We start from the raw sequence: 25,281 nt of genomic DNA, 5'->3' as shown, positions 1-25,281 counted from the left end.
AGAGGGTATGAATACATCTGGGGGCATCGTAGATATTTAGAAATAACACCCTTTCTGAAGTGGTTAAGGTTACGCTATCATTAAAAATATACAGTCCCAATTAGTTTAGGTTATAAATATTAATTATCTCTCATCCAATCACAAAACCAGAAGACATGGAACTGCCTTATGACTTCTCATTCTGCCCTTTTGAGCATAAAAAGTCAAGTATAGCAAGATGGATGGATTTACAGTAGTATCTGAAATAGTTAATTCTATTATAACCTCTCAAATATCACATCAAAGGAAGTAGCATACATATGTATAGGTCAGGGGTGCCAAAGAAGTATGCTAATTAGAGATACTACTTCATTATTCTTGGGCCAGTTTATGACTAGATTGCTTTCTTTATTGAGATTGGATGTTCCCTCATATCTGTGTAGGCTTTCTCCAGATGTTCTGTTTTTGTATCCTTCTAAACACATGGACTGGTATCCCATCCAAAGTTATGTCCCATTTTAGAGCCTGATTCTACGGTAGACTCTAGGTTTTTCTGACCCTTACAAGGAATAAGATGGTACAATAGGCTTACCACAAATACGGATAAATATGTCTTTAAAAATGATCAAACTCTTTTTAGTATTTGTATAAAGCATGATTCATCCTGGTGTAATTTGACCTTTATATACTGGTATACAGTATTACCTCAGTTCTGTCTCAAGAAGAGGGAGCAAAATCTCAGTCTGTCATTTATTCATCGGTTGACTAGTCTGACTAGGCTCTTACCATGATGATGATAGTGAGAAGAGTGGTGCTGGCAGCCATCATAATGAAGCTGTCTATAAACCAGGTGCACCAGATGACGCCATTTGACACGCCCATGGTCTTCAGAGTGTCCTTGAGTCTCAGCTCCTTCTCTAACACTATACCCTTCACTGTCATGGACACAGAGTAGATCCAGGCGAGCACCATGAAGATGGGGAAGCAGCGATTCAGAGTCAACATGAAGCTGTCATGGAGGAGGACACAAGGCCACAGATAAGGGTGAATATTTCACAAGGAAAAGATGTCTAAGATGGTAAAGTTTTTTTCCCAACTTAAGTTTTACAAGAATCAAATCTCACATTTATTTTAATATTGCCTCTTTAACAAGAAATTGCAGGAGCCGCATTCATTTTAATACTTTAATAAGTTATTATTTTGGGGGGTTTTGGATTGAACGTTAAGTCAATCTGTTATAAGTGGTAACTACAGATGCAATACAAGTTGTAGTGATGATTAATATTTTAAATAAGGGATTATTTTGATTCAAAAATGACCCTAATCCTTTTCTGACACAATAGATTAGTAGCAGAGTTATTATGGATCACCCCATGAGTTCAAAACTTAAAATAAAGATGCACAATTTTCCAACAAAGGAGATCTTTTCACTCACAGGTCATCGACATAACAGGGATAGGGGATCTGCTGTACGTAGACCCCCAGCAATGTATCTTTGTTGGTCTGGCTTTTGATAATGCCGTGCTCAATCATATCCTGCAGATACGCAAAGCCTCCCCAGATGTAACGCAGGTCCTCTACAGGGTCTGCTCTTGGACCAGGATCCCAGTATCTGCACAGGAAGCAGCAGTAGGATTAGAGACAATGGCAAAGACGTTATCACCTCCCTGCAGCTCAGGGGGGGATTCTACTCCCCCGGACTCAAAGCTAATGGCAGATGGAAAGAGAGGAAGCCTGGATCTGGGCCCACCTGCTCTATAGTCTTCCTGGAAAGAACTAAAACAAAAGTATGTGTGGATCTATGGAACGCTGGCCTGTCACAAAAATCTTCTTTAATCCAATATCTTTTCCATGGGCAATTTAAAAGTCTTCAGGATCCCTGAATTTAATATATTTGACTATAACACCAAAAAAGATGACTTACTGCAATTACTACTACCTTACTTCCTTACTGCAACTGACTATAATAATAGCTAGTGGTATTCAATTGCATGAAGTATAATCCAGAACAAATAATTACAAAGTTACCCAAAGGGATTGGTACTTTGGCTCGGAACTTTTATTAAAGAATATGATACCACCTACCTGAAATGCATTTTCTAACTGTTTTAAGCTAAAGTTTCATCTTCTCAGTTTGTGTTAGATATTTTTTCTATCATTTAAAGCATCTGTTATATGAAATTCTAAATAGCAGAACTGTTCACGCAGCAGTTTTGGATAGCCAAAGGGCAACGAATGGAGAAGGGGAAGAGCTTTGAGTGGACAATGGGGGTTGTTCCTCTTATTGCTCCTGAGAAGAGAAGGTTCGATGCACCTGTTAATTGGCATCGTGAGATCATTTCAATATCAGATAACGAGCTAAATTACTTAGTATGTTCCTCCCTTTCCCTTACTGGCAACAGTATTAGATTATACAGGAAGTCACAGGAAGTCTCTTTTATTGACATTCTAATCATGTTTCATGTGTATATTGTACCTGTTGTACTTCTCACTCTGTGAATGATTTCAGTGGGATGCTATTTTGTGTTTTGTATCTGTGGGTGACATGTTCTTAAAAATATTTTGAAGAAAGAAAAACTGCAAAAATCAAAAGGCATATTCTTCCAGGTTACTGTAAGGCTTGCGTTATGTTTTGTAGATATTCATGCATGTGTTTGTAAGAGTTCGATAACACTTGATGTTTTCTCAGTACCTAGAAGACTATGACAAAATCAAAAGTGTATATTAAGCGATAATCGTAAATGCAACTGACCTTCCTAGTGATGGAGCCTATTATTCAAATGGGTTGCATCTTTAATACCAGTTTAAATGAGCTACCTGTCTTTGATTTTATTTGTGCGTTCCACAGCATCGATATCCATGCGGATCTTAAACTTTAGATGTGCTGGGAGCTTGTCAGTCCAGGGGTACATGTCTAGGAAGGTGAGTCCAGCCCAGAATTTGTTTTCTTCAAGGAGATACAGAGCTTGGTGTGTCAACTGGTCCTCATCTGCATGGCCAACAAACTTATTGAGGTTCAGACACTGCATTGAAACAAAAAAATAATATTACAAATGTCAAGAAAAAAGAATGTGGATAAGAATGTATGTATAGTGCAAGTTCCAAAATGTAATACAATAAAGGAGTGTTGGTAAACAGCACAGTGCATGAGAAGAAAACTTTACAAACATGATTTTAAATAAGCTTTAGTCATTTAGAAAAACACTCCAAGCATAATGCATGCTCTATCAATCATAGAGGAAAGTATTAAAAGTGCTATTCATTTGTTTAAAATAACCTTTAAAACTCATGGTCTTCTAAGGTCTCCAGAACAATGCTGGGTGAAATACATTGATAAACTAGGAGAAGAAATGTTCTAAAAAAATTGCATATCTTTCCCATTTTACAACTTGCTTGAAGTTTTGCTTGAAGATTTCACATCCTGAGCAGTACTTTATTTCCATTTATATTTACTGAAACCCTCTGGTGAAACACAATAGTTGTTACTCAGTTAGCATTCAAAACTATCCTGCTTGGTGTTTCACTGACAGCTCCCTTTACATGGCAAGCATGTCTAATCAGTATTCTTGCATGGTTACTGTAATATGCTATATTAAGTCTAGAATACCACATTTTAGTATCAACAGACAATCCCATTTTACTGCACTTGGCAATAGAATCTGGACATACTGTACATTTGTACTGTACAAAACATATTTAGTTCTTTGTAGTGTTGGATGACTGAAGAGTTGCATTAATGATTATGAACGATATTATGCAGACCACATTTGGCACTCTCCAAACACATCCTAGACAGACAGAAGCTCATTGGCAATGCAAATTCAAGCTTAGACTGGCCATTGGGAAAGACTGACAGCTATACCTAATTGGGTTCAATCGTGTGTGTTTATTTGTCATGTGCAGCTCTGTCAGCCAGAAAGAGGATGAAAGACAAAAGAAGCAGAGATGCATGTAGTGTTACAGTTTGCTTGTTCTCCAATGTGGACAGGCCTTCAGGCTCACAACTTAAATGGTGAAGAATGGCCAAAACAATCCACATAATGCCTTGCTCCCCTACCTTGTAGAGCTCTCTAAAACATTTAAATGAGTCCATATAGCTAAATAAATGGTTTACAAAAGGGAATAGATTGCTCCTGACAAAAGGCTTCTTCTACCATTTCAGACTTACTGAACATTGGTATGTAAAGTTAAACCATTACTTCAATTTGACCTGTCAGCAGCTTCAATGGTTTGTTTTTTCTTGCTCTTTTTCTGACAGTGTGCCTTTCCTATGGTCAGTCTTCAACTGATCCCACAAACACTGATTTTTTTGGAGATCCCAGCAGCATCTCATAGTCAAGTCAGTTTCAGATAACCAGACGCTAACAAAGTGTCTTTTAAGATCATAGTTTTTCAGATCTTAAGCATGAAAGCTTGTTTCTCTTTTTGAAAAAAAAAAGGTATTTTAGAAAAAGTAATGCTATTTGGCATGTTTTTTCTTTGTTTTAAAGATCGTCTCTATATTTATATATCAGTCATAAATCTAAATAAATGCCTCAATCTTTGTTTTTTAAACAAAAAATATTACAAAATAATAACACCTAAAATATAAAATAATAGTACAAATTGGTCATTAATGATTTAGTGGCAATTATAGCTTTGGTTAATTAAGTTGGTTAATTTATTAAAATGATTAATATTAAGCATTCAGAATACACACAGCAGAGAATATAAAATTATATATTTTTATAGTTTCAGATTAAAACATAGCGCTTATTCACATGGCTATCATTTTTCAGTTGTAAATTTACTTATTTAGGTTAAATTCAATAATCTAGACTTGTGACAAGATATGTGTAATAAATGCTCAAGATGTGTAACAAAATAGAGTTTACTGAAATCATTTACTTCATGCTTGTGTTAAGAAAGAAAATCAAGTAAAAATATAATTTATGTACCTTAAAATCACATTAAACATGTCTCATGCTCAGTTTTCAGTACTTTAATCCTGGTAACACTTGTAATTCTGTCTCTATTGGTTCCTTTTCAATTTCTGTTTCAGTTGTGTTATCTAATGGTTTTAAAATCTTACCTCTCCATAATCATTGAACATGCGTATGACTTGGTCCGTCAGATTAAAAATATTCCGCCAGTCAAACTCCGGCATGTCCTCAGGACGATCTTCCGGTGGTCCATTGTAGAGGAAATTGAGAATATCTTTGGATGAGAGCTCTGTATCCTCAAGATTTCTGTCAATAAAATCTGCCACTGTGGGGTTCTTAATTGTATTCTGAAAGAAGTTACAAAACCCAGTATGTTAAGCAGTGAACTTATATATATATAACTTTTATAAATTTAGTGTGAAGTGCTTCTGTTAACATTTAAAAAAAGAGTTCATACATATTTAATAGTGACTCACAAATACATTAAAAAATACAAATTAATATGCATATAAAGTATATAGCCTAGTATACTATACAACGTTATATATAAAACTAAGAAAAATATTTAATATAACATATTTTGTTATGTTTAGCATATAAAGCATGATATAAAAATGAATAAGAATCTATTGAAATCACATTTTCATTTGCCTTAAAAACTTCTTAGAAGAGGAAAAAGACTGTTGTGCTATGATGATATAACTAAAGGAGTATTTTCTTCTAACAACTTAAGTAGCGTAAAACCTCAGTAGCGGGCGTCCTGTTTTGTTTTAAGAAAGCCTTACTCGGATCATGTTCATCTGTACGCTGTTCTGAAAAAAATCCCAAAGCTGAGGGCTCACTTCCTCCCAGGCCTTTCCCATACTTCTCAATCTCTCTAGCTCCTCAAAGGTAGTATTAGCCTGGGACAGAAACACAAACACAACAGCAACACTAAAATATAAATTATAAATATTCTATTAGAAGACATGATTGCTTATAAAAAAAACAACTTTAAAATTAATGGTTGTATATATTTAGATTACATATACAGTTTTTATAAAAAATACCTAAATTATCCTAAAGAATGTTCCCCTATGTTATAAAAAGGATTTACGTAATGTACAGTAGATCTGTCATTATATAGTAGACCTACATGCAAGCTCCTCTTCCAAAGGTTTGCATTCTACTGTAGGTTTCAATTGTAGTAAGGGGCAAAATAATTTATTTGTGATGCTAAGACACAAATAAATCATCTCTCAAATAGGCAAGGATATATCTACATCAAATTTAAGATCAGACACAAATTCAGCACTTCTGAATCTCTCATCCAAAGAAGCTCATCCAAAAAGTATTTTCTTAGTCTAACAGCCAGTCACCTCACTCTCAAAGAAGGCGGACTGCAACCATGAGCATTCTGAATGAGAAAAGCTAAGAGAGCAAACTGATAAGATAAAGAATTTCCTACTTTGTAGGATTTCCTATTTGAAAAGTGACTCTTCACTAAATTTCACATCGGACCTTCACATGAATTGAATTAGATCAACATTAAGCAAAACAGACAAAAAAGAATTCCTAACTCTGATTCAACTTTACTTGTGCATGATTTTTTATACAGCACTTTAATGTTTTGTTTGCTAAAGACATCATTATGTGATTCATACGGTATCCCATAATAATCATAGACATAGGCCTTCCTTTTGCACTATTTAGATTAAGATCTGAGGGAAATGAAAAACAAAAGGTGCTGAAAGCTAAAAAAAGGAAGCTGTTCTGTGTGAATTTCTGTGTGAACCTCTGCCTAAAACTTCAAGTGTTAATTATTTAGTAAATGTAAACAATCTGTCACCAAAGTTGATTACAGTTGTAGTGGTGCAGTAATGCAGACATTACTGCATTACAAACAAGTGTCTTCTGTTTAAAACCAAGTTATCTATTTCTTATAATTGTTTATAAATGGCAGCATCTATATTTTTCATCCACACTATGATTTTTAAAGCTTTAAAGGGTGCAGGTTACTACATATTAAATGACAGAAAGGGACGACTTATAATAAATTCTGCAGCTGCAATACTGCTAAAAAACTCATCATTTGTACATGTTATTAGTGACTAATAAGTAATGACTTAGGCTACATTCTGATGTAATGCTTTTCTTGTCACACCACCATCTCAAACAGGAAACTACAAGAATGTTACAAGAGTTAACAAACATTTTTGCAACATGCAAAAAAGAAAGATCAAAGGTTCTTGTTTTTCCTGCCATATAGCTTAAACTGAGCATTAAAAGCTTGCTGAAAGCTTCCAAAAGTCTAACCCATCACTACATGTCGGTTTTCCCAAGACATTAAGAGTATTGAGCAGCACTCCCTCTTACATTCTTCAATATCTGCCGCACTGCAGGAGAGTCAGGGGCATACAGAATCTTTCCCATCAGCAGGGGCTTCACAGAATTCCATACTATTTTGGTAACAGGGTTAGATTCCAGGTTCTGCATCAATGCATTGCAGAATGGGGCTGAGAAGGGAGGGGGAATGGAGAAAAAAAGAATATTCTGTTATCCACCACTTTCATGCAGTTCCCTTTTTATGACTACTCACTGGACTTTGCATTTTAACTTCTCTAATAAAATGGTAGGGTTTCATTTACTTTCCCTTTGAGTGGACCAGTTAAAATTCCAAAGCAGGCAGAGGTGTCATAATGCAATCTGATGCACAATTTAAACATAAACCTCACTTTGGTAGATTATCATCTTAGAAATGTGCAATATTCTAGAGCACTTACTAGTGGTCTTGTCATAGATGTAATGGGCTTTTCCATGTGTGTTATTAATTCCCAGGAAGGCCTTATAATTGTTGTCCTCATACCAGTTGAACGAAAAGACCCTGGTGCCCCCACCCTCAGGATACCCACAGAAGAGATCAGACACTGAGTTCATTAGTTGAGAGAAGGAGGACGGGCCGCCATCTTGGAAAAGAGGATAGAGAACCTGAAGCAAATCTTTGAAGCTGCTCCTCATGGCCAGCTAGGAAGAAGACATTGGAAATGATTATTTAAGAACGTGTTCAGACTGTTCACTAACCATTAAAAAGACTCTTAAATGAAGCAAAAGCTGGCATACAGCTGGTTTTTTTTCCATTACTGATGTGTGAGAAAGCCTCACTGATACCGTAAAAATAAGATCAGAACAATATAAAGAAACACTTTTTTTTTTGTAATAGGTTTCAAATGTTGCTCGCAGACCCTTTCAGCAAACTGTTCGAATTGAAATGATTAGTACTGTACATAATATGTAATTCAATGGTTAAAACAATTACTGGCCAGTGTGTTTTGGATGTTTTTGCAAAATGTATCCCTCCATTTCCTCGTCCAGACAAAACAATTGATCAGTTAAGTGAGAAACTTGTTATGTAAATGTTTTTGTAATGTAATCAATGAAATATTCTGCTCTGCTTGTATTGTTCCTAAAAAGAGTGCAAGAAGCCGTCTCTCAAATTATTGTATAATTTCTTAATTACATACATTGCAGCAGCTGTAGGAATAATAAAAATCTGCAGTAATACTCAATACAATGTACATATACATGCACATATTATTAGATAAACTACATAAGCAGAACTCTCCCTTGGAGATGTGCAATTAACATTTTTTTCATCCATAACATAAAAACAAAAACTTTAGTACATAAAGCTCAAAAACCTAGTTTAACCCATCTCAAAAGGGCTACAAGCAGTAAAAAGTAATAGCTCCCTCGCTTATTTTTCTTAAGAACATGAAATGTCTTTATCAAGGCTGCTTCCCCTATAAATGAGTAGCAAAACGTTAATCTCCTCCCTGGATGACCCGTCAAAGCAACAGGCAGCCAATTAAGGGTGGCAGATGTGTTGTGTGCATACACTGGCCTCCAGGCTTGTCCTTAATGCACGCCGTTGATAAGAAAAATCTAGGTTGAAGTGACTCACTTTGATTCCCAGACTAATGAAAGTATAATGAGAAATTAAGGGGAGAATACACAATTGGAATAAATGGTTTTATTGTTTTAGAGCTTAATTATGTTTAATGCTTTATGTGGATTAAATGCAATTCAAAACTGAGTTCTATTCTGTAAAATCATGTTGTGATGCTCGACTGATAGGGAACTGACAAAGCACAGACATTAAGACACCTTAAGAGCAAATTTGAGGCTCTAGACTTAGTCTTGATAATAAACCACAACATTGGCCTCTTTGATTCTCTGACTCTAACAAACAGACAAAACAAAAGCTATTTGGTGTTTACGCAAACCAGGAGAGGAAGTTACAGTTTCCTGAATGAAAACTGTATTTGAACTAAAGATCAAGCCAAGTTTACCTCTCGTAGTTTTTCTGACAGATTTGCCAGTACTCGTCCCCAGAAATGGAGATCAATCCCAGATGAATGATTGTCCAGTGTCCTAGGAAGCTGCAAGAACAGAATATTAACATGAAGGTTTGCATGCGTACTGATTTAATTAATAATGCAAAAAAGCAATAATCTGTCCTTTGTATATTTTTCTTAACATTTTTTTTATCGATGTAGTGTAGGTGTATTTCACCAAGTTTCAACATTGCTGGGTTGTGTCTCTTATTATGCATACTTTGAATACAAAAGTAAGTCTGTAAGTTGTTTTTAGTTTTGTCTTCCTTAAAAGGAAATACCTAAATCAAATTACATTATATGATATTTGCTGGGGGAAAAAGTGCCCACCCTGAAACACAAACTAGTGTTCTATCTTATATCCAGGATTTATATGTTCCAGTAAATTAGTTTCTTTCAAGGCCGGCCTTTCCACTACTTGTCTTTTAACCAACTCAAAATACAATGGGCAAAAGTTCAGGAAACACTATGTGGTAACATAAACTCCAAAATAAGACATCCTTCCTCTGACATTCCTTGCTATCTCATTAGATCAGGCTTGCTTGAAAAAAAAAACTAAAAAGGCCATTGTTATGCCTGCAAAGGTCTTTCAAGTCCAAAAAAATTGAAAGCCTGTGACATCCCCACTAGACTGTCGCCTAAAAAGTTCACTGAAGCTGAAACACATAAAATATTGCAACATCTTTCAATTTCTGGACACTAATACTTGAAGACACATTGACTGTTATTATAGGAAGCTTCCCTATGTCTAAGGGGTGTGTCCTCTCTAATCTCATTATAGAAATAGGGCAAATGGACCTCATCCCATAACGCTGCAAGCTTGCCTCCACCTTCCCTGGTCTGAACTTCTGTGTTGAAATAGAGAATAGGAAATAAGGAAACATTCCAAGTCTGCCAAAGGGAGCAGCAGGCTTGGCAGCATTCAATAAAGTAATAATGACTTTGTCTTATTGTGATTAGTGTGCAGATATCTGCTGTTGAACTGTTGTCATCTAAAATACCAGACATGTATTTTCCAGACAGCTGTAGAGTGTTTACAGTCTCTGTCCTAGTTTGGTACAGTAGGAAGAAATTCAGTTTTCGAATAGTTTGTTTAAATGTTTCGTTGTATTTGGGCTAGTGTAGGGAAATGTGCCTGGGATAGGTAGGTATGAACTGCTCTGCGTTTCATACAGGCACCCCACAGGTATTATCTTCATATTTTCTTCAGACGAGAGTGAAGAAATGAACAGAATGAACAGAATGTATGTTGTTTTTTAACTTATCCATCCATTTATTGCAGTTTTAAAGAATATTGTTAATACTTTGTTTCATGTTTCTTGTTGAAAAGTATCTTTTTTGTTTCTGCTTTTCCATTGGAAACCCTTGTTTTATTTTATAAATTTATGTTGCGCATATAGTCACACTGCCTCAAAAAGCACATTGAATTTCAAAGACACTAATGTAATCTGTTTCTTGTCAAGAACTTTTTTGCATTGATCCTCAGTTAACAGATAACAGTAACAATTCTTAGAGTATTAGCTCATCCAAGAGAAAAAATAATTTGGCTTGGTCTGCAGCTAAAGCCGGCATCACACTACATGACTTTTCCTAGGATTTTCAGTTGTAGCCTTCATTTACATAACCATAAGAAAATCACAGGAAGTTGGAGAAAATCGTAGTGTGCACCCGTTACTGTCAGTTGTACAGTGTGACATCCCCTAGCGCCCCAGTTATAACGCTCTTAAGCCTCTACGACCCTCTGTGACTCGCTAAGATAATATCATATCATAATATTGCTTTTTCTTGTGTCTGTGTCTGAGCGTTCAACTGGAAGTACAATGTGGCTGCAAGGAAAGAAGGAAAGCGAGTGTTTTGGACTGTGCAAATGGAGGAGAGGCTTGTCAAACTTTGGAGCCAGCACAGATTCTGTTAGATGTTTTGTGTTTGTCGTTGCGTGTTTGTTGTTTATTTACTTTCGTGTGATGCTCCTCCTCTTATTCCAGTTGATTGGCTGCCAAAATGAGGCGACCTATTTTCACGGCGCAGTAAGAGATTTGGAACCGTGATGAAAAGTCGTGAGGGAATCGTGTAATTAGTCACCCCCTGCAATTCCTAGTCATATAATTTGATACCTCTACAGAAAAGGCAGCGAGATTCAGCAACTGCAGTCGTTAAATTTGACATGCTCTTCAACTAGAAGTCATGTCGAGCCCTATAGTGTGACACCGGCTTAAAACCTACTGATGTAAAAACACTTGACATTTCTATTACAAGCAAAAAAGATACTTATAGGGATTTAGTTTTATTTTTACTGTTATTTGTAGTGTATGGTGGAAAGTTGATTAGAGACTTAAAAATGGTCTACTTCTGGAATCCATATACAGTGCCTTGCGAAAGTATTCGGCCCCCTTGAACTTTTCAACCTTTTGCCACATTTCAGGCTTCAAACATAAAGATATAAATTTTTTATTTTATGTGAAGAATCACCAACAAGTGGGACACAATTGTGAAGTGGAACGAAATCTATTGGATTTTTGAAACTTTTTTAACTAATAAAAAAATGAAAAGTGGGGCGTGCAAAATTATTCGGCCCCCTTGCGTTAATACTTTGTAGAGCCACCTTTTGCTGCGATTACAGCTGCAAGTCGCTTGGGGTATGTCTCTATCAGTTTTGCACATCGAGAGACTGAAATTCTTGCCCATTCTTCCTTGCAAAACAGCTCGAGCTCAGTGAGGTTGGATGGAGAGCATTTGTGAACAGCAGTTTTCAGCTCTTTCCACAGATTCTCGATTGGATTCAGGTCTGGACTTTGACTTGGCCATTCAAACACCTGGATACGTTTATTTGTGAACCATTCCTTTGTAGATTTTGCTGTATGTTTGGGATCATTGTCTTGTTGGAAGATAAATCTCCGTCCCAGTTTCAGGTCTTTTGCAGACTCCAACAGGTTTTCATCCAGAATGGTCCTGTATTTGGCTGCATCCATCTTCCCCTCAATTTTAACCATCTTCCCTGTCCCTGCTGAAGAAAAGCAGGCCCAAACCATGATGCTGCCACCACCATGTTTGACAGTGGGGATGGTGTGTTGAGGGTGATGAGCTGTGTTGCTTTTACGCCAAACATATCGTTTTGCATTGTGGCCAAAAAGTTCGATTTTGGTTTCATCTGACCAGAGCACCTTCTTCCACATGTTTGGGGTGTCTCCCAGGTGGCTTGTGGCAAACTTTAGACGAGACTTTTTATGGATATCTTTGAGAAATGGCTTTCTTCTTGCCACTCTTCCATAAAGGCCAGAATTGTGCAGTGTAAGACTGATTGTTGTCCTATGGACAGACTCTCCCACCTCAGCTGTAGTTCTCTGCAGTTCATCCAGAGTGATCATGGGCCTCTTGGCTGCATCTCTGATCAGTCTTCTCCTTGTCTGAGCTGAAAGTTTAGAGGGACGGCCAGGTCTTGGTAGATTTGCAGTGGTCTGATACTCCTTCCATTTCAAGATGATCGCTTGCACAGTGCTCCTTGGGATGTTTGAAGCTTGGGAAATCTTTTTGTATCCAAATCCCGCTTTAAACTTCTCCACAACAGTATTACGGACCTGCCTGGTGTGTTCCTTGGTCTTCATGATGCTCTCTGCGCTTTCAACAGAACCTTGAGACTATCACAGAGCAGGTGCATTTATACAGAGACTTGATTACACACAGGTGGATTCTATTTATCACCATCAGTCATTTAGGACAACATTGGATCATTCAGAGATCCTCGCTGAACTTCTGGAGTGAGTTTGCTGCACTGAAAGTAAAGGGGCCGAATAATTTTGCACGCCCCACTTTTCATTTTTTTATTAGTTAAAAAAGTTTCAAAAATCCAATAGATTTCGTTCCACTTCACAATTGTGTCCCACTTGTTGGTGATTCTTCACATAAAATAAAACATTTATATCTTTATGTTTGAAGCCTGAAATGTGGCAAAAGGTTGAAAAGTTCAAGGGGGCCGAATACTTTCGCAAGGCACTGTAATACCATTAAATTTCATATAACCATATCCAGCTTTGAAATGATTAAATATAAATAAAGACATTTAATTTAAGATAAAAATAAATGTACAAAAATCAATATTTTAGCTTTTGAAACTTGAGTCAAAGCTTGCAGCAACGTGTACATTATTTGAAAGCTTGAAAACAAAACACAGGAATTAAAAACTTACGAGACGGAAGAGCTTGAAGAAGTCGATGTTGGCATAGAGCTTGTCCTCAATTTTCTGGAGTTGTTGCTGTGTCAGTGCACACATTGCATTGCGCACTACATACAGGCCACGGCGACTTGAGAAGATAATAAATCGTTCAAGGAGTGTCTGACTGCAAGCAATGTCTTTCAGCTGCAGATCTGGGACTCCATGAGCGAACTATGGACAATTATGAAGAGTTTGTTAAGAAAACTAAAGTTCAGATCTTACTATTAGTATTTTTCACCTATCATCTTCTATTTCCAAGTTGAAATGCAATGCTCTATATGTCTTTATAAACCTGTAAAGTAAGAAAATCACATTAAAGTAAATGGCATTGTAGTGAGTAAAGCATTCCCATATACTGGCATTACAGTGTATCAGTAACAAATATCACGTAAACTTTCCTAAAAAATTCTATAAAATTATAAACTAAACAACGGAAACCCTAAAGTAAATCTTAACAAATAGCTGAATCCAGCAATTCAATACCATTGCCATCAAGAGAAAAACTTGGTTCTAATCAGAAATACATTATGTATCAGTTTTTATCTATTATTTTATTTGTCATATTATTCATGTAATTAAATAGAAGGCAAACAATCATACTTTTTTTTTCTTCTCTGTTACTAAGCAGCTGTTTATTTAGAGGATTTTGAGGAGAAAGTCTTATAAATTGAAAATGTAAGTTCATAAAGATAAGGAATGCTGTTCTGAATGTTTAAAAAGCATAACTCCTTAAAGCTGTCAGTAGTTATTGCAAAAGGCATTTCCTCCTGAATACTCTGGATTTAAACAGAAGGTGCTGAAAGCACAAGGTCAGAAACAGGAAACAGAAAAGAATGTAATTTGACTTTGAAATGTGTAGCAAGGAACTGAAGATTAAATAACATGAGATATGAAATGTAAATGTTGGCAATTGAGAGAGAACTTAATTTTTATGTGGGAAACTTTATTTATCTCCCCTAGATAAATGCTGAAAAACTCCTGCTTTTGATAATTGCAACTTTAATTTTAAGGCAGCAATTCAACGGGAACATAAGTCAATGGTGTTTAAAGCATACATTCATTATTCAAACAGAAAACCTTTTTAACATGACATTTTCTGAGGTTTACCTCTAGTTCTAAAACGTCCTAACTATAGTATATAAAATCCAAACCTATTTACAAGTCTTGTAAGTATGTTGGATTACTAGAGAATAAAATCACATAACAGGTCATTTCAATAGGTAATGGACTTATAATCTCAGTAAAATACAGAGCTAATCTACAGTGTTCTCATCTCATTATTCAGATAAATTATTCAACAAGTTGTCTTATTTGCTGGTGTTTTTAAAATATTATTTCTAAAATCTATTTCAACACCAGTACTCTTTCTCTTTCTTAGCGTTAATCCCACATCAGCAGGGTCCGCTTGTCGGCACACCAGTCTCCATTTGGTGGTTTGAACCAAATCTTTGAGCTGACGTTGCCATTAACTGCGACTGAGAAATACTCCAACTATTAAACTAATATATAGCATTACAGTAAGGAAAGGCACCACCCAGTCCATCTTGCTTGTTTGCTTACTAGCAGCTTAATGAAGCCAGAAAATCTCCAAGGATGTCATGCAACTGGCTTTTTGTTCTGTGTGCTTTTTACTTGGGTGGAAAAAATACAGAATGGAATTTACTACACTGGTCTCAGAGGCTGCACCAGTTCCATTGAGTTTCCTTGTCTCATATGTTTAGCAGAGACGATGAAAAGCACTTAATTCAAGAAACATTCTAAACAACAGCATAAGTACCTCTCCAGCTCTTCAGCGTTCTTTGATAAAATCTTTGGATTTTGTTCCAGGAATTTCTCTAAATCTTTAAACAGTGTTCCCAGGGAGTGGCTTTGTGAACTTTATCCAAGTTAAAAGGCAATTGTAGGTCTATATTAACTTGTGTTTTGTCATACTGAAGTTCTTATTAATTAAGATCATGAAAAGCAACCTCTATAATAAAAGTGAAGTGTAAGACCCCCGATCATAGAAAATGGTTTGTCTAAGTTATTGTCAATATCAATATTGTCGTTGTTTTTTCAGGATTTAACGTATCATTTTTACGTTGAAATAAAACTAGAAGAGTGCAATTGTATGGTAATTTATCTTTATAACAAACTCAAATAAAAAAGCAAAAAGTAAAATAAAGTATATGCAATTCTGAAAAATATTAAAAAAAAACTCTCCAATATTTTTATCATACTTAAAATACTAAATGCACTTCAGTGTTGTCCAGAAGAGTCTGTACAGTCACTTTTAGTGGCAGACATAACAGTCTTTCTAAATTCAAGTCATTTTTAATTAGTCAAAGTGCAAGAATAAGAAACTTGAGTCATAAATGTGGTTCAATTCCACACTGAAGCAAAAAAGCAAAATTAGAAAGGAAATGGAGTTACTAAGTTACTAAGGCAGCTGTCCCCTGATGATTCAACACTACACATATTCTACAACTTAGGTCCAAGCCATCATACAATCAGTAATCATCCAGAATATTTTACATCACGCTGTGCTGGCTCCGTTTGCACTGAAAGCTTATGGCTAAATCCTCTGTTTAATTGGCTACCTTTTGAGAGACGGTGTGTGCCAAACAGTGTGTCATCCTAATCACAAACAGACAAAGGTACACTGATAGCTGTGAATCACTGGAGGATCCTGTGATTAGTCGCTAAGGAATTATCCAGCTAGCATATTCTTCTGAAGGCCATTTCAGTGAATCAGTTAGGCCTGAGAAAGGCCAAGTCAATGAAAGGTTTGATGGTTTGCATTTTTTATGCATTTACATATGAAAGCTTGTTGAGAACCATTCACATACTGATGTCATTCTAGGGCTTTTTTCATAGGCAGCCAGTGCTACATGCTCTCTCCCTGCAGTGGATATCTTACAGTGTTTTTTTAGATTAATGGCAACCTGCATGATGTGAATGTTATGTTGCTGAGGTTTTTAATACACAGCTCATTTTAACACAAACAAGAAGCTCAAAGTAAAGATTAAAATTTACTAAATACAACTGGTAACTATGACATGCTCATAAGAAACTTCTGACTGTGAGTGTAAGATTAAGATTACATCAGAGGGTAATAAGGAATTGATCACATATTACAGTATATCAATATTAAACATCAGAGAGCTAAGAAAAAGTTCTGTCATCAGAGCATGAAGACTTTAAAAAGCAATTAAATGATAATGGACAGCAAAAACCAAAATCTAAACAATTATTAACAAAGCTAAGAAATACATATTATTCAGACATACATTACTACTGTGGAGTTTTATTTTTGATCACAGCAAAACAAAGGCAAACAGAATATATGATTTTATATGGCGCTCTCCACAATGCGTTGGGACAGCAAAGTAAAAGTTGTCATTTTGAATTCTCACAAAAGGTTGTGTTTTTTCAGCATGGAATAAACCTATTACTTGTTCCTTTGCAGACTACACAGGCTGGCGCAGCTACCCACCTGGGCTACAGTTATAAAAGGTCGTATTAGAAAAAAAAAACAATTTGTGTTCAATACAGTGTTTTCCCAGTATCATACAAATTATCTTACAGATTGTTTTTAGCTGCATAATTCATTCTCACTTTCAAAAGAACATTTTTAACATACTGTACCTGTTCAGGGCGCACTTGGCCATTTACCAGCTGATGAACAACTGAGTCAGATAGTCCAGCATCCTTTAACAAAAACGATGTCAGGGTTTCATCCTCCTTCAGAATGTCTCCTATTTTGACACCACGACCTTGACAAAGAGAGAGAAACTCAGGTCAAGAAGTCTGCAGGACAGTGATTTCTTAACAGGCAGCATGCAGTTTTTGACTGCATTTTGCTTTAATTACGTTAAAGTTGGCAAAATGCAATCAAATCAAATCAATAAAAAAATTGGCAAATGAAAATGTCTGTGACAAAGCAATACAGCACAGGTGACAACATAGGTGACTATGTAAATATCAGTATGTTACCATGTCAGAGGTGCAGAAGCTTAGAGTACTTTTAATAATAATAATAATTGCTTACACTTTTTGAGCGCTTTTCTGGACACTCCACTCAATATGCTTTACAGGTAATGGGGACTCCCCTCCACCACTACCAATGTGCAGCATCCACCTGGATGATGCGACAGCAGCCATAGTGCGCCAGTACGCTCACCACACATCAGCTATTAGTGGGGAGGAGAGCAGAGTAATGAAGCCAAATCATAGATGGGGATTATTAGGAGGCCATGATTGGTAAGGGCCAATGTGAAATTTGGCCAGGACGCCGGGGTTACACCCCTACTCTTTTCGAGAAACGCCTGGGATTTTTAATGACCACAGAGAGTCAGGGCCTTGGTTTTACATCTCATCTGAAGGACAGCGCCAGTACAGTGTCCCTTTTAACACACTTTGCCTTGCCCTGCTATCATTGAAGCAGCAAGCTGTGTGTGTTTTACGAAAGTGTGTGCTACAATCATATTCCAGTTTTTGTTTCGGCTTGATGTGAACACAGAGATAATAAAGTGAGGAATGATGTGCAAGAACCAGAGATCTAATGTACATCAGAAAGAAAAGATAGATTTGATTATATTCTTGAATAAAATGTTAGTATAATTAGAGCAAAAGCACAACTACATTCAATAAGATCTTAATGAAAATAACTTATATAACATAAAGACCAAGTAGTCAGGACCTTGCCTTCATGTCTCATCGGAAAGAAAGCACTTCTTACAGCAGTGCTGTAGTTTGCCATACTGGGGCACTAGATTAGAAATTCTGGTTTACAGGGAAGGGCATTAACTATCAGTCAATCAACACTGTTAGTTAGCACCCTGGATTTCTTCGACATCTCCGAACCCAACCAGTAATGACCAGGCCTCACCTAAGCCATGTTTAGATCCTGAGTTCTGACAAGGTCAGGCTAATGATATCCGTCTATAGAATATTATTCCTTGCTTACAAAAGACTTAATGAACTTTACAGACAAAAAGAATATGCACAAGACTGTGATATGAGTTTCTTAAACACATAGTTTAAATATATACTGCAGAATTACTATATTCCAACCTGACATCATCAGATATCAAAAGCTGAGCAAGGTCCACATCAATCTCTTCTTAATGATCCTCTGGTCCCGTATAAATTAACTTTGATCCTTAGAATGAAGTGTATTATTGAGTATCCTCATTTAATTAAAGGTCAAAAAGACAGTTCAATTTGACCATATATGACACATGTGGGCCTACAGGCTCATGCTTACTTTGTAAAATAATCATTCTCAATCAGATGTGGGGTGGATCATTACAGAATCCTTTACAGAATATGATTTCACGTCTTGCCTGATATTCGAGCAGGTTCTGTTCGAATCACGTTCATGAATTCAGTCATGATTCGCAGTTCCCTCCACATCCTTCCCAAGTGCTGGAATTCAGGGTCTGAAAAGAGCAGCTCCTGTGAATCTGTGTAGAATCTGGCCAAACTGAAAGAAGATGAGTTGAGAAAGATAAGAGGGAAATAAGAATGCCTCTTGTACCTCTATAAATTATTTTTTATATGAGGATTTCCAGGCAGCACCATGACACAGTGGTTGTGCATTGCTGTCATGCAGCACACAGTCCCAGAGTTTATTTCCTGACTTAGGGAGCTATCTGTGTGGAGTCTGTATGTTCTCCTCATGTTTACATGGGCTTCCACCCATAGTCTAAAGACATACTAGTAATTAGGTACTGGGAAAATTGGCCTTGGTGTGAGTGTGTGTCTGTGTGTGCCCTGCAATGGACTGGTGTTCCATCCAGGGTACACCCTGCCTTGTGCCCATTGTTTTCTGAGATCCCCATGACCCTGAATTGGATGAAGTGGTTGAATGGAATGGATGGGTGAAGATGATAAGTCTTTATTTATTCATCATTATTTATCCACCCAGATGAAGGCTTCACACTTCTCACATACTGTATGATTGTCAGTATCATCTGTTACATCATAAAAAAAAACGTGATGTACTGTAACAGCAGAAAAATAAGCAGTTTAAAACTCCCTGAAAATTAATCATGACCATGAAATACAACTAAAATGCCACATACAGTATAGGATTTAAAAAATTTTCAAGACTAGCTTTAATTTTTCAAATTAGATTAACTGATTGACTCACATAGAGCCGTTATAGTTGGAGACAACACCAGGAGACTCGCCACGTGTTGGGTATCTGAAGCAGGGGTTGTTAACATTGCAGAACATCCCCTGTATCCAAGGCAGGATTCCAGCAGAGGGCATAGCTTTGTTGGGAAAGTGACCTTTTCAAAGTGAAATAATACAAAAATAATTGTCATAAGGAATAAGATATTTGAATATTGATGTTTGGCATTTACCTATTTATCATTGTGACAATTTGCTCGATTATTTTTACTATAATTGTTCCAAATAAACTTTGTAAGATTCTTAGTTTTCCTGTAACAGGTTTAATTTTATCTTTGATTTTCTAAACATAGAATGTTAATAGTTCAGAATGATAATTTCTACAATGAAGCCAAGGAGTTAAACCTCAAAAAGCAGACATTGTATATGACTTTTAACCTTAACTTAAAAACATTAAAGTATGAAAGTATGGACTGATCTTCTTTACCTAAGATCATTTTTGTCATAAAAACTACATTCCACATAATCATATTTGATACTTGATACTTTTTGACTACTTGTCACTTGTGACTTTTTACTTTTTGTTACTTGAAGACAAGAATTTTCCCTTTAGAGAGTTTACAACATGTATTGAAAAGTCCAAAGATGCATGAAAAGAGCTATATCCATATTAAATGAAAGTACATGCTTACATTCATGTTGTCGGTACAATGGGTTAGCCTCTCTCAACCACACCAATCCAAAAAACAGAACCAATGGCCAAGTTATCTCAACAAAGAACCGAAGCTAGAGAGAAAAAAAAACAAAGACCTGAACACCTGAGTACCACAAAAGTAAAATATTAGTATCTAGATGTTTTTTTAAAGAAAGAAGCAGTGATGTCACTAGCTACCGATTAAACCAAACAAGTTACATATTGTTATTAATCCTTAAAAAAACAATTAAGCTGGACTGATGAGTGCTTTAGTCAACAATTCTTGCTGAATTCATTTTACAACTTTGTAATGACACAGATGTCAGACGTTTAAACACAGATCATGACACTAGCTGACTGCAACCTGAACTGTCTAAAGTGTCAAGGCACAACTGGCAGATTGGTGTGGTAGCAGATTGGTTTCAATCAGCAAAACTGTTCTTAGTTTTTACCAAACCAGCCATTCCTTGTATTTACTGGGCACCAGCAGTTTTGACCAACAGTGGAGTCAATGAAAAATGTGTCACTCCTCTGATAAGCAGTACCGTATGTCTCCTGTAACTTTGTGCCCTAATTTGACAAGATAAGATACACTGTTCCTTTTACAACTTAAGTGTAATAATGTACATATCACACATCTCACAGTGTACGTATGTCTGTCATGCATCTCTCTTCATTTTCTTTAGAACAGTGAAAGAGGGTAGTAAAATTCACCAATTCTCTATTTAAAAAGCCATTGGCATGTGTGTGGTAGATTTGATGCTGACGCGTCACTCTCTAATTGACACCCTGTAAGATAAACTACAGGTCTCTGAGGAAAAGTTCATCTAAATTTAAGCTTTCATTTAATGCAATCTATACTTATGTTTGTGATTTACAACAACAATCTCAGTATTTTATTTTTTTTCTAGTGAAATACCAAGCGAGTTGCAAGGTCAAGTAGACATGAATCTTTAAGTGTATCCTTTACTTTAAGGAACTCAAAACTTCAAAGGGGCTTTTGGAATGTTTTTTGAATCTAACACTGGATGCGTGGCTGAAGTTTAACAATGGAGTGAATTCAGGAACTGTTACACTTAGCTTGTTCCTGTCTTGATTCATTTAGATTTACAAGAGAGAGGAATTGGGTATACACATTACTTTGTGTTTAACTATGAGCTCATTAAAGCCACATTTAACTTACTGCTTTCATACAGTTTTCCTCTCTTATACTAAACTTATTTTATGTAGGATATCTTAAAATGTGGCAGCATTGGATTTTTATTGCAGGCCAGTATGACTCACAATTAAAATTGTTTTATAATACACTAACTCTACTTATAATGTACATATAAACTTTATTCTAGTTGCCAAAGTTGTTTTTTTTAACGTGCTTCCTCTCTTATGGAAGAGAGGTTTAGTCAAAACACATCTCCCTCATTATCCGTTAAGGAATAATCATTTTCATCATTATCATCGTAATCAGTTAAGGAATATAAAAAAAACCCGAAACCTTTAAACGTTTCATTTATCTTTTACTTTTGTACCCTGCCAAATTACAAAACAGTACCTTTTGTCTTTTGCGAAGAGTCCAGTTTTTCCAAAGTAATAAGTAGATGTGGCTCCCAGTGGTCATGGCTCTCCTGCCTAACCCCTAATGGGGTGTCGAAGAGCGCAGAAACCTCAAAAACAACCAACAGTATCGATAATTTAAATCCTTTTCCAATGTTAACAGAAACACAGAACTATCTCAGATATTTTAAAAAGCAAGAATCTGAGACAAAAATAGTAAAAGCTATAAATCTGAAAACAATACAGTATGTTTGATTTAGACATCTAAAATTAAAACCAAAGTAGGACTTACTTCAGTTATCCTGTTTGATTACAAAAAGTCATCCTGCCGGTTAGTTGGAGGGACCACCTAAAGGTCCATTATTAAATTGCTAGGAATGCTGCCGAGTCAGCTTAACAGTAATTGAAAGTAAATTGAAAGCTTTGAGGAGGAATCACACTTGAAAGGCATTACAAACATTCATATTGGAGAATCTAGTAACTTCAGACACCAGCTGTGGATAATTGTACCCTAGTCTACCTTGGTTTCTTGTTAAAAATAAGTAAAAGTCTAATAATTTAGTAAACAAATGTAGATTTGTCTGCGGGGGAAAATTCATTGCAATTTAAATTGTATGTTTGTTAAATGGTAACTGTAAATGTAAAATGGAATTCATTGCAGCAGTTTTGTTATTGTTACAGTATCAAAGATCCTCTTTTCTACTTACTATTTGTTTGGTAGAGTGATCATTACACAGAAAAATGCCAGTGGACATGCATAAATACTTTGGCTGCCAGGAAAACCACGTAACTAATCCAACCGTTCCTAAATTATTCTATATTTTCTTCTTTAATTATCACAGCCTACAAATACATTGCTCTGGGCCAAAACTAAATTCAAATTTAATTATCACAGTTTTCAAATGCATTGTTCTTGGACAAAATGAATATTACCCAGCAGAAACATTTAAATGACTTAGACACTAAAAGGTTCATATAAAGCATAGAAACAGGAAGGGTCCACACACACACATCTATTATCAATGTAAGGCTAAAACACAAACAGCTAGATCATCACCAGCTCCAACATGCTGCTTCAAATAAAGAATGGGCTAATCTGGCTGATCAACAAACATCCATCATTAATCTAAGTAATTGGATTATTATACTTGTATCTAGGTGGCAGCTCTTTTTCTAAATGTATTGTCAGTAGAAACTCATGCCTCTTGGAAATAAAACTCAATGGACAATAATATTTTTCATATGAGTTGTTACTACCAATACTCCACAATACGTTTTTGACTACAGGTTGTTCATCACTGTTCAGCCACATTTTCTTTTGTTGAAAAGCAAATATGCAACAGAGACCAAACGACTTAATAGAATGGCATAAGACTGTCCCCCAGAAATGAATCTTTTAAACATGGAGTGTCTATAAAATGCCCGATTATATGCATATATTTATTTAAGCTCAGTCTTACTACAGAATGAATTTGTAATGATGAATAACTAAGGTGGATGTCACATGCAAACCCAGGTTCAAGTATCCATCTCAATTAAGGAAAAACAAAATAAGCTACATTTTTTATCTTTGTTAAACTTATATAAAATCTATCAAGACTCGTCACAATCAATTAAATTATATAAATAAAATAATTTTATATTGTCTATGCATTATATTTACTTTTTTATTAAATGTTAATTACTTTATTTCTCCCAGTCTGCAAACTGCTGAATTGAAGGGAATTGGGTTAAACACTGTAAATAAAAAAGAATGGATTAACAGGGATTGCTTAAAAGCCTGATCCTCAGGTGACATTTCAGTAAACGGCTCCTACCGGGCTTACTTTGAATATGAGTAGAAATGTCTGTAGTCCTCACTGATTAATACACATAACAGTCAATTTGTCCATGTCAAATCAGATTGTAAATATGCTTGCCGTGCTATTGAAATAAAAAAAACGCCTAAACTGAAAGAATTCTTACAAGTGAAAGATAAAATAATTTCTGTGCAATCCAGTGAGAGAAGTGGCCTAAGGTTGAACACAAACATCTTATAGTAAATGGCATTAACCTATATTTTGCCAAATAAAATTCAGCTTAATCTTTTACTCTATAAAACTCTGTTAAACAGTTCATGAAACATACAGCTTCAGCAGGACCTTAATTTGCCTGTGTGTCAGAGAAGATCACAATGTGTTGCTTTTTCAACAAGGAACAGGTTCAATGTGGATTTGCTTCACAAATAGAGCCAATGATTTGACTTTGACAGTTATTTACAGGGAAAACATTCTATAAATTAATTAACAGCTTGATGAAATGCTACCAGTATCACATCAACCTGTAAATAAACAATTACAAGAACATTATTTTATTAAGGTATTTCGAGGCTTGAATGAAGAAAATGCAACATTCCAATACACAAATTACAGACCGTATCTAAGTGTATAGTTACATTAGTGCATTGAACAATTTGTAGAGCAAACATATATGGTATTTCTAGTTTTTATCACCTCAACTTATTTCTATATCCTGGCTGAGAATCCAAATATAAATTCCTATGAATTTCATACCTAACAGAGGTCTATAGAGGTCAGCACTCTAAATACTTCGTCCCCAAACCTATACTGCGTAAGAGATTGAAAACGTCATAGAAAAGATCCTAAAAGAATGGTTCGTAAGTTTACATTGCCTATTGAACGGATGGCAAAATTGCATGACAGAAAAACAATCAGAATTTAAGAAGTGGCTTACCTCAGAAGGAAAATGTATATGTTGTACAGCATCTAAAAAACAAATAGAAGATTCCCTGGCCTGAGGTTTGAGGTGCCTGGCCAAGGGCTACATGCTGTTGCAAACACAGCCGCTTCCCTCAACACTAGCTTGCACTTGTAATCAGATTGCTTTAATCTCCTTTTACAACATGGACAAGCTCTTTGAAAAACAAGAATCTATTTTGTTGAATGATCACATGGCATAATAAAATGCAAAACTGTAACTGAAAATGGAAACTTTTTGAGTAGTCCGGTGTGGGTAGCTTTGGGGTTTTTCAAGTTGTTTTATTTCTCCTCTATTCTCTAAAGACCTGAAGGTCTGAATCCTTATTAAACACCTCGCAGAGCTTGGACAAGTGACATAACTAATTAGGATAGGTAGCTGTAAACATCTTGGCTGTGCAGAATATAATCACTCAAATCTGGTGCAGTGCAGACAGATAAAGGCATCTATAATAAAGAGCATACAGCTTGTTTTTATGTTAAAGAAGTTCAGGTGGGATACACATGTTGGTCTTTCTACAGAAGTATTATTTTACGGTGTTAATACAAAACTAAAAGTGAAGGGAACATTTTACAAGTAAGACATTTTAGACATGTATTCTCAAACCCTGCTTAGATTCAAAACTAATGTAACAAATATTAAAAGATTGTGATACCAATGACCACATTCACTCAA

The 25,281-nt window shown here is 35.8% G+C and overlaps 1 protein-coding gene across 6 annotated transcripts in view; it reads right to left on the bottom strand.

Annotated features, from left to right (window-relative positions):
• Positions 1-24,962, bottom strand: part of abca4b (ATP-binding cassette, sub-family A (ABC1), member 4b) — a 49,959-nt gene extending 24,997 nt beyond the window's left edge. The window contains exons 1-16 of one of the 6 annotated variants that reach the window (XM_069194105.1): positions 24,583-24,961; positions 23,513-23,586; positions 21,848-21,959; positions 20,297-20,390; positions 19,621-19,762; positions 18,812-18,951; positions 17,112-17,239; positions 13,458-13,655; positions 9,230-9,319; positions 7,664-7,904; positions 7,257-7,396; positions 5,687-5,803; positions 5,051-5,248; positions 2,797-3,002; positions 1,415-1,591; positions 766-988 (exon numbers count right to left, since the gene is read on the bottom strand). In XM_069194105.1, coding sequence (XP_069050206.1) covers positions 766-988; positions 1,415-1,591; positions 2,797-3,002; positions 5,051-5,248; positions 5,687-5,803; positions 7,257-7,396; positions 7,664-7,904; positions 9,230-9,319; positions 13,458-13,655; positions 17,112-17,239; positions 18,812-18,951; positions 19,621-19,762; positions 20,297-20,390; positions 21,848-21,913 — 2,160 coding nt within the window. In that variant the 5' untranslated portion in view covers positions 21,914-21,959; positions 23,513-23,586; positions 24,583-24,961. Of the gene's footprint in view, positions 1-765; positions 989-1,414; positions 1,592-2,796; positions 3,003-5,050; positions 5,249-5,686; positions 5,804-7,256; positions 7,397-7,663; positions 7,905-9,229; positions 9,320-13,457; positions 13,656-17,111; positions 17,240-18,811; positions 18,952-19,620; positions 19,763-20,296; positions 20,391-21,847; positions 21,960-23,512; positions 23,587-24,582 lie in introns of all 6 variants that reach the window. The other 5 variants (XM_069194106.1, XM_069194107.1, XM_069194108.1 and 2 more) reach the window with 5 other exon arrangements.
• Positions 24,963-25,281: the final 319 nt, after the last annotated feature.

Source organism: Lepisosteus oculatus, chromosome 9 (genome assembly GCF_040954835.1).
Source record: "Lepisosteus oculatus isolate fLepOcu1 chromosome 9, fLepOcu1.hap2, whole genome shotgun sequence".
Lineage (NCBI taxonomy): Eukaryota > Metazoa > Chordata > Actinopteri > Semionotiformes > Lepisosteidae > Lepisosteus > Lepisosteus oculatus.
This window is presented reverse-complemented; position numbering and strand designations above follow the sequence as displayed.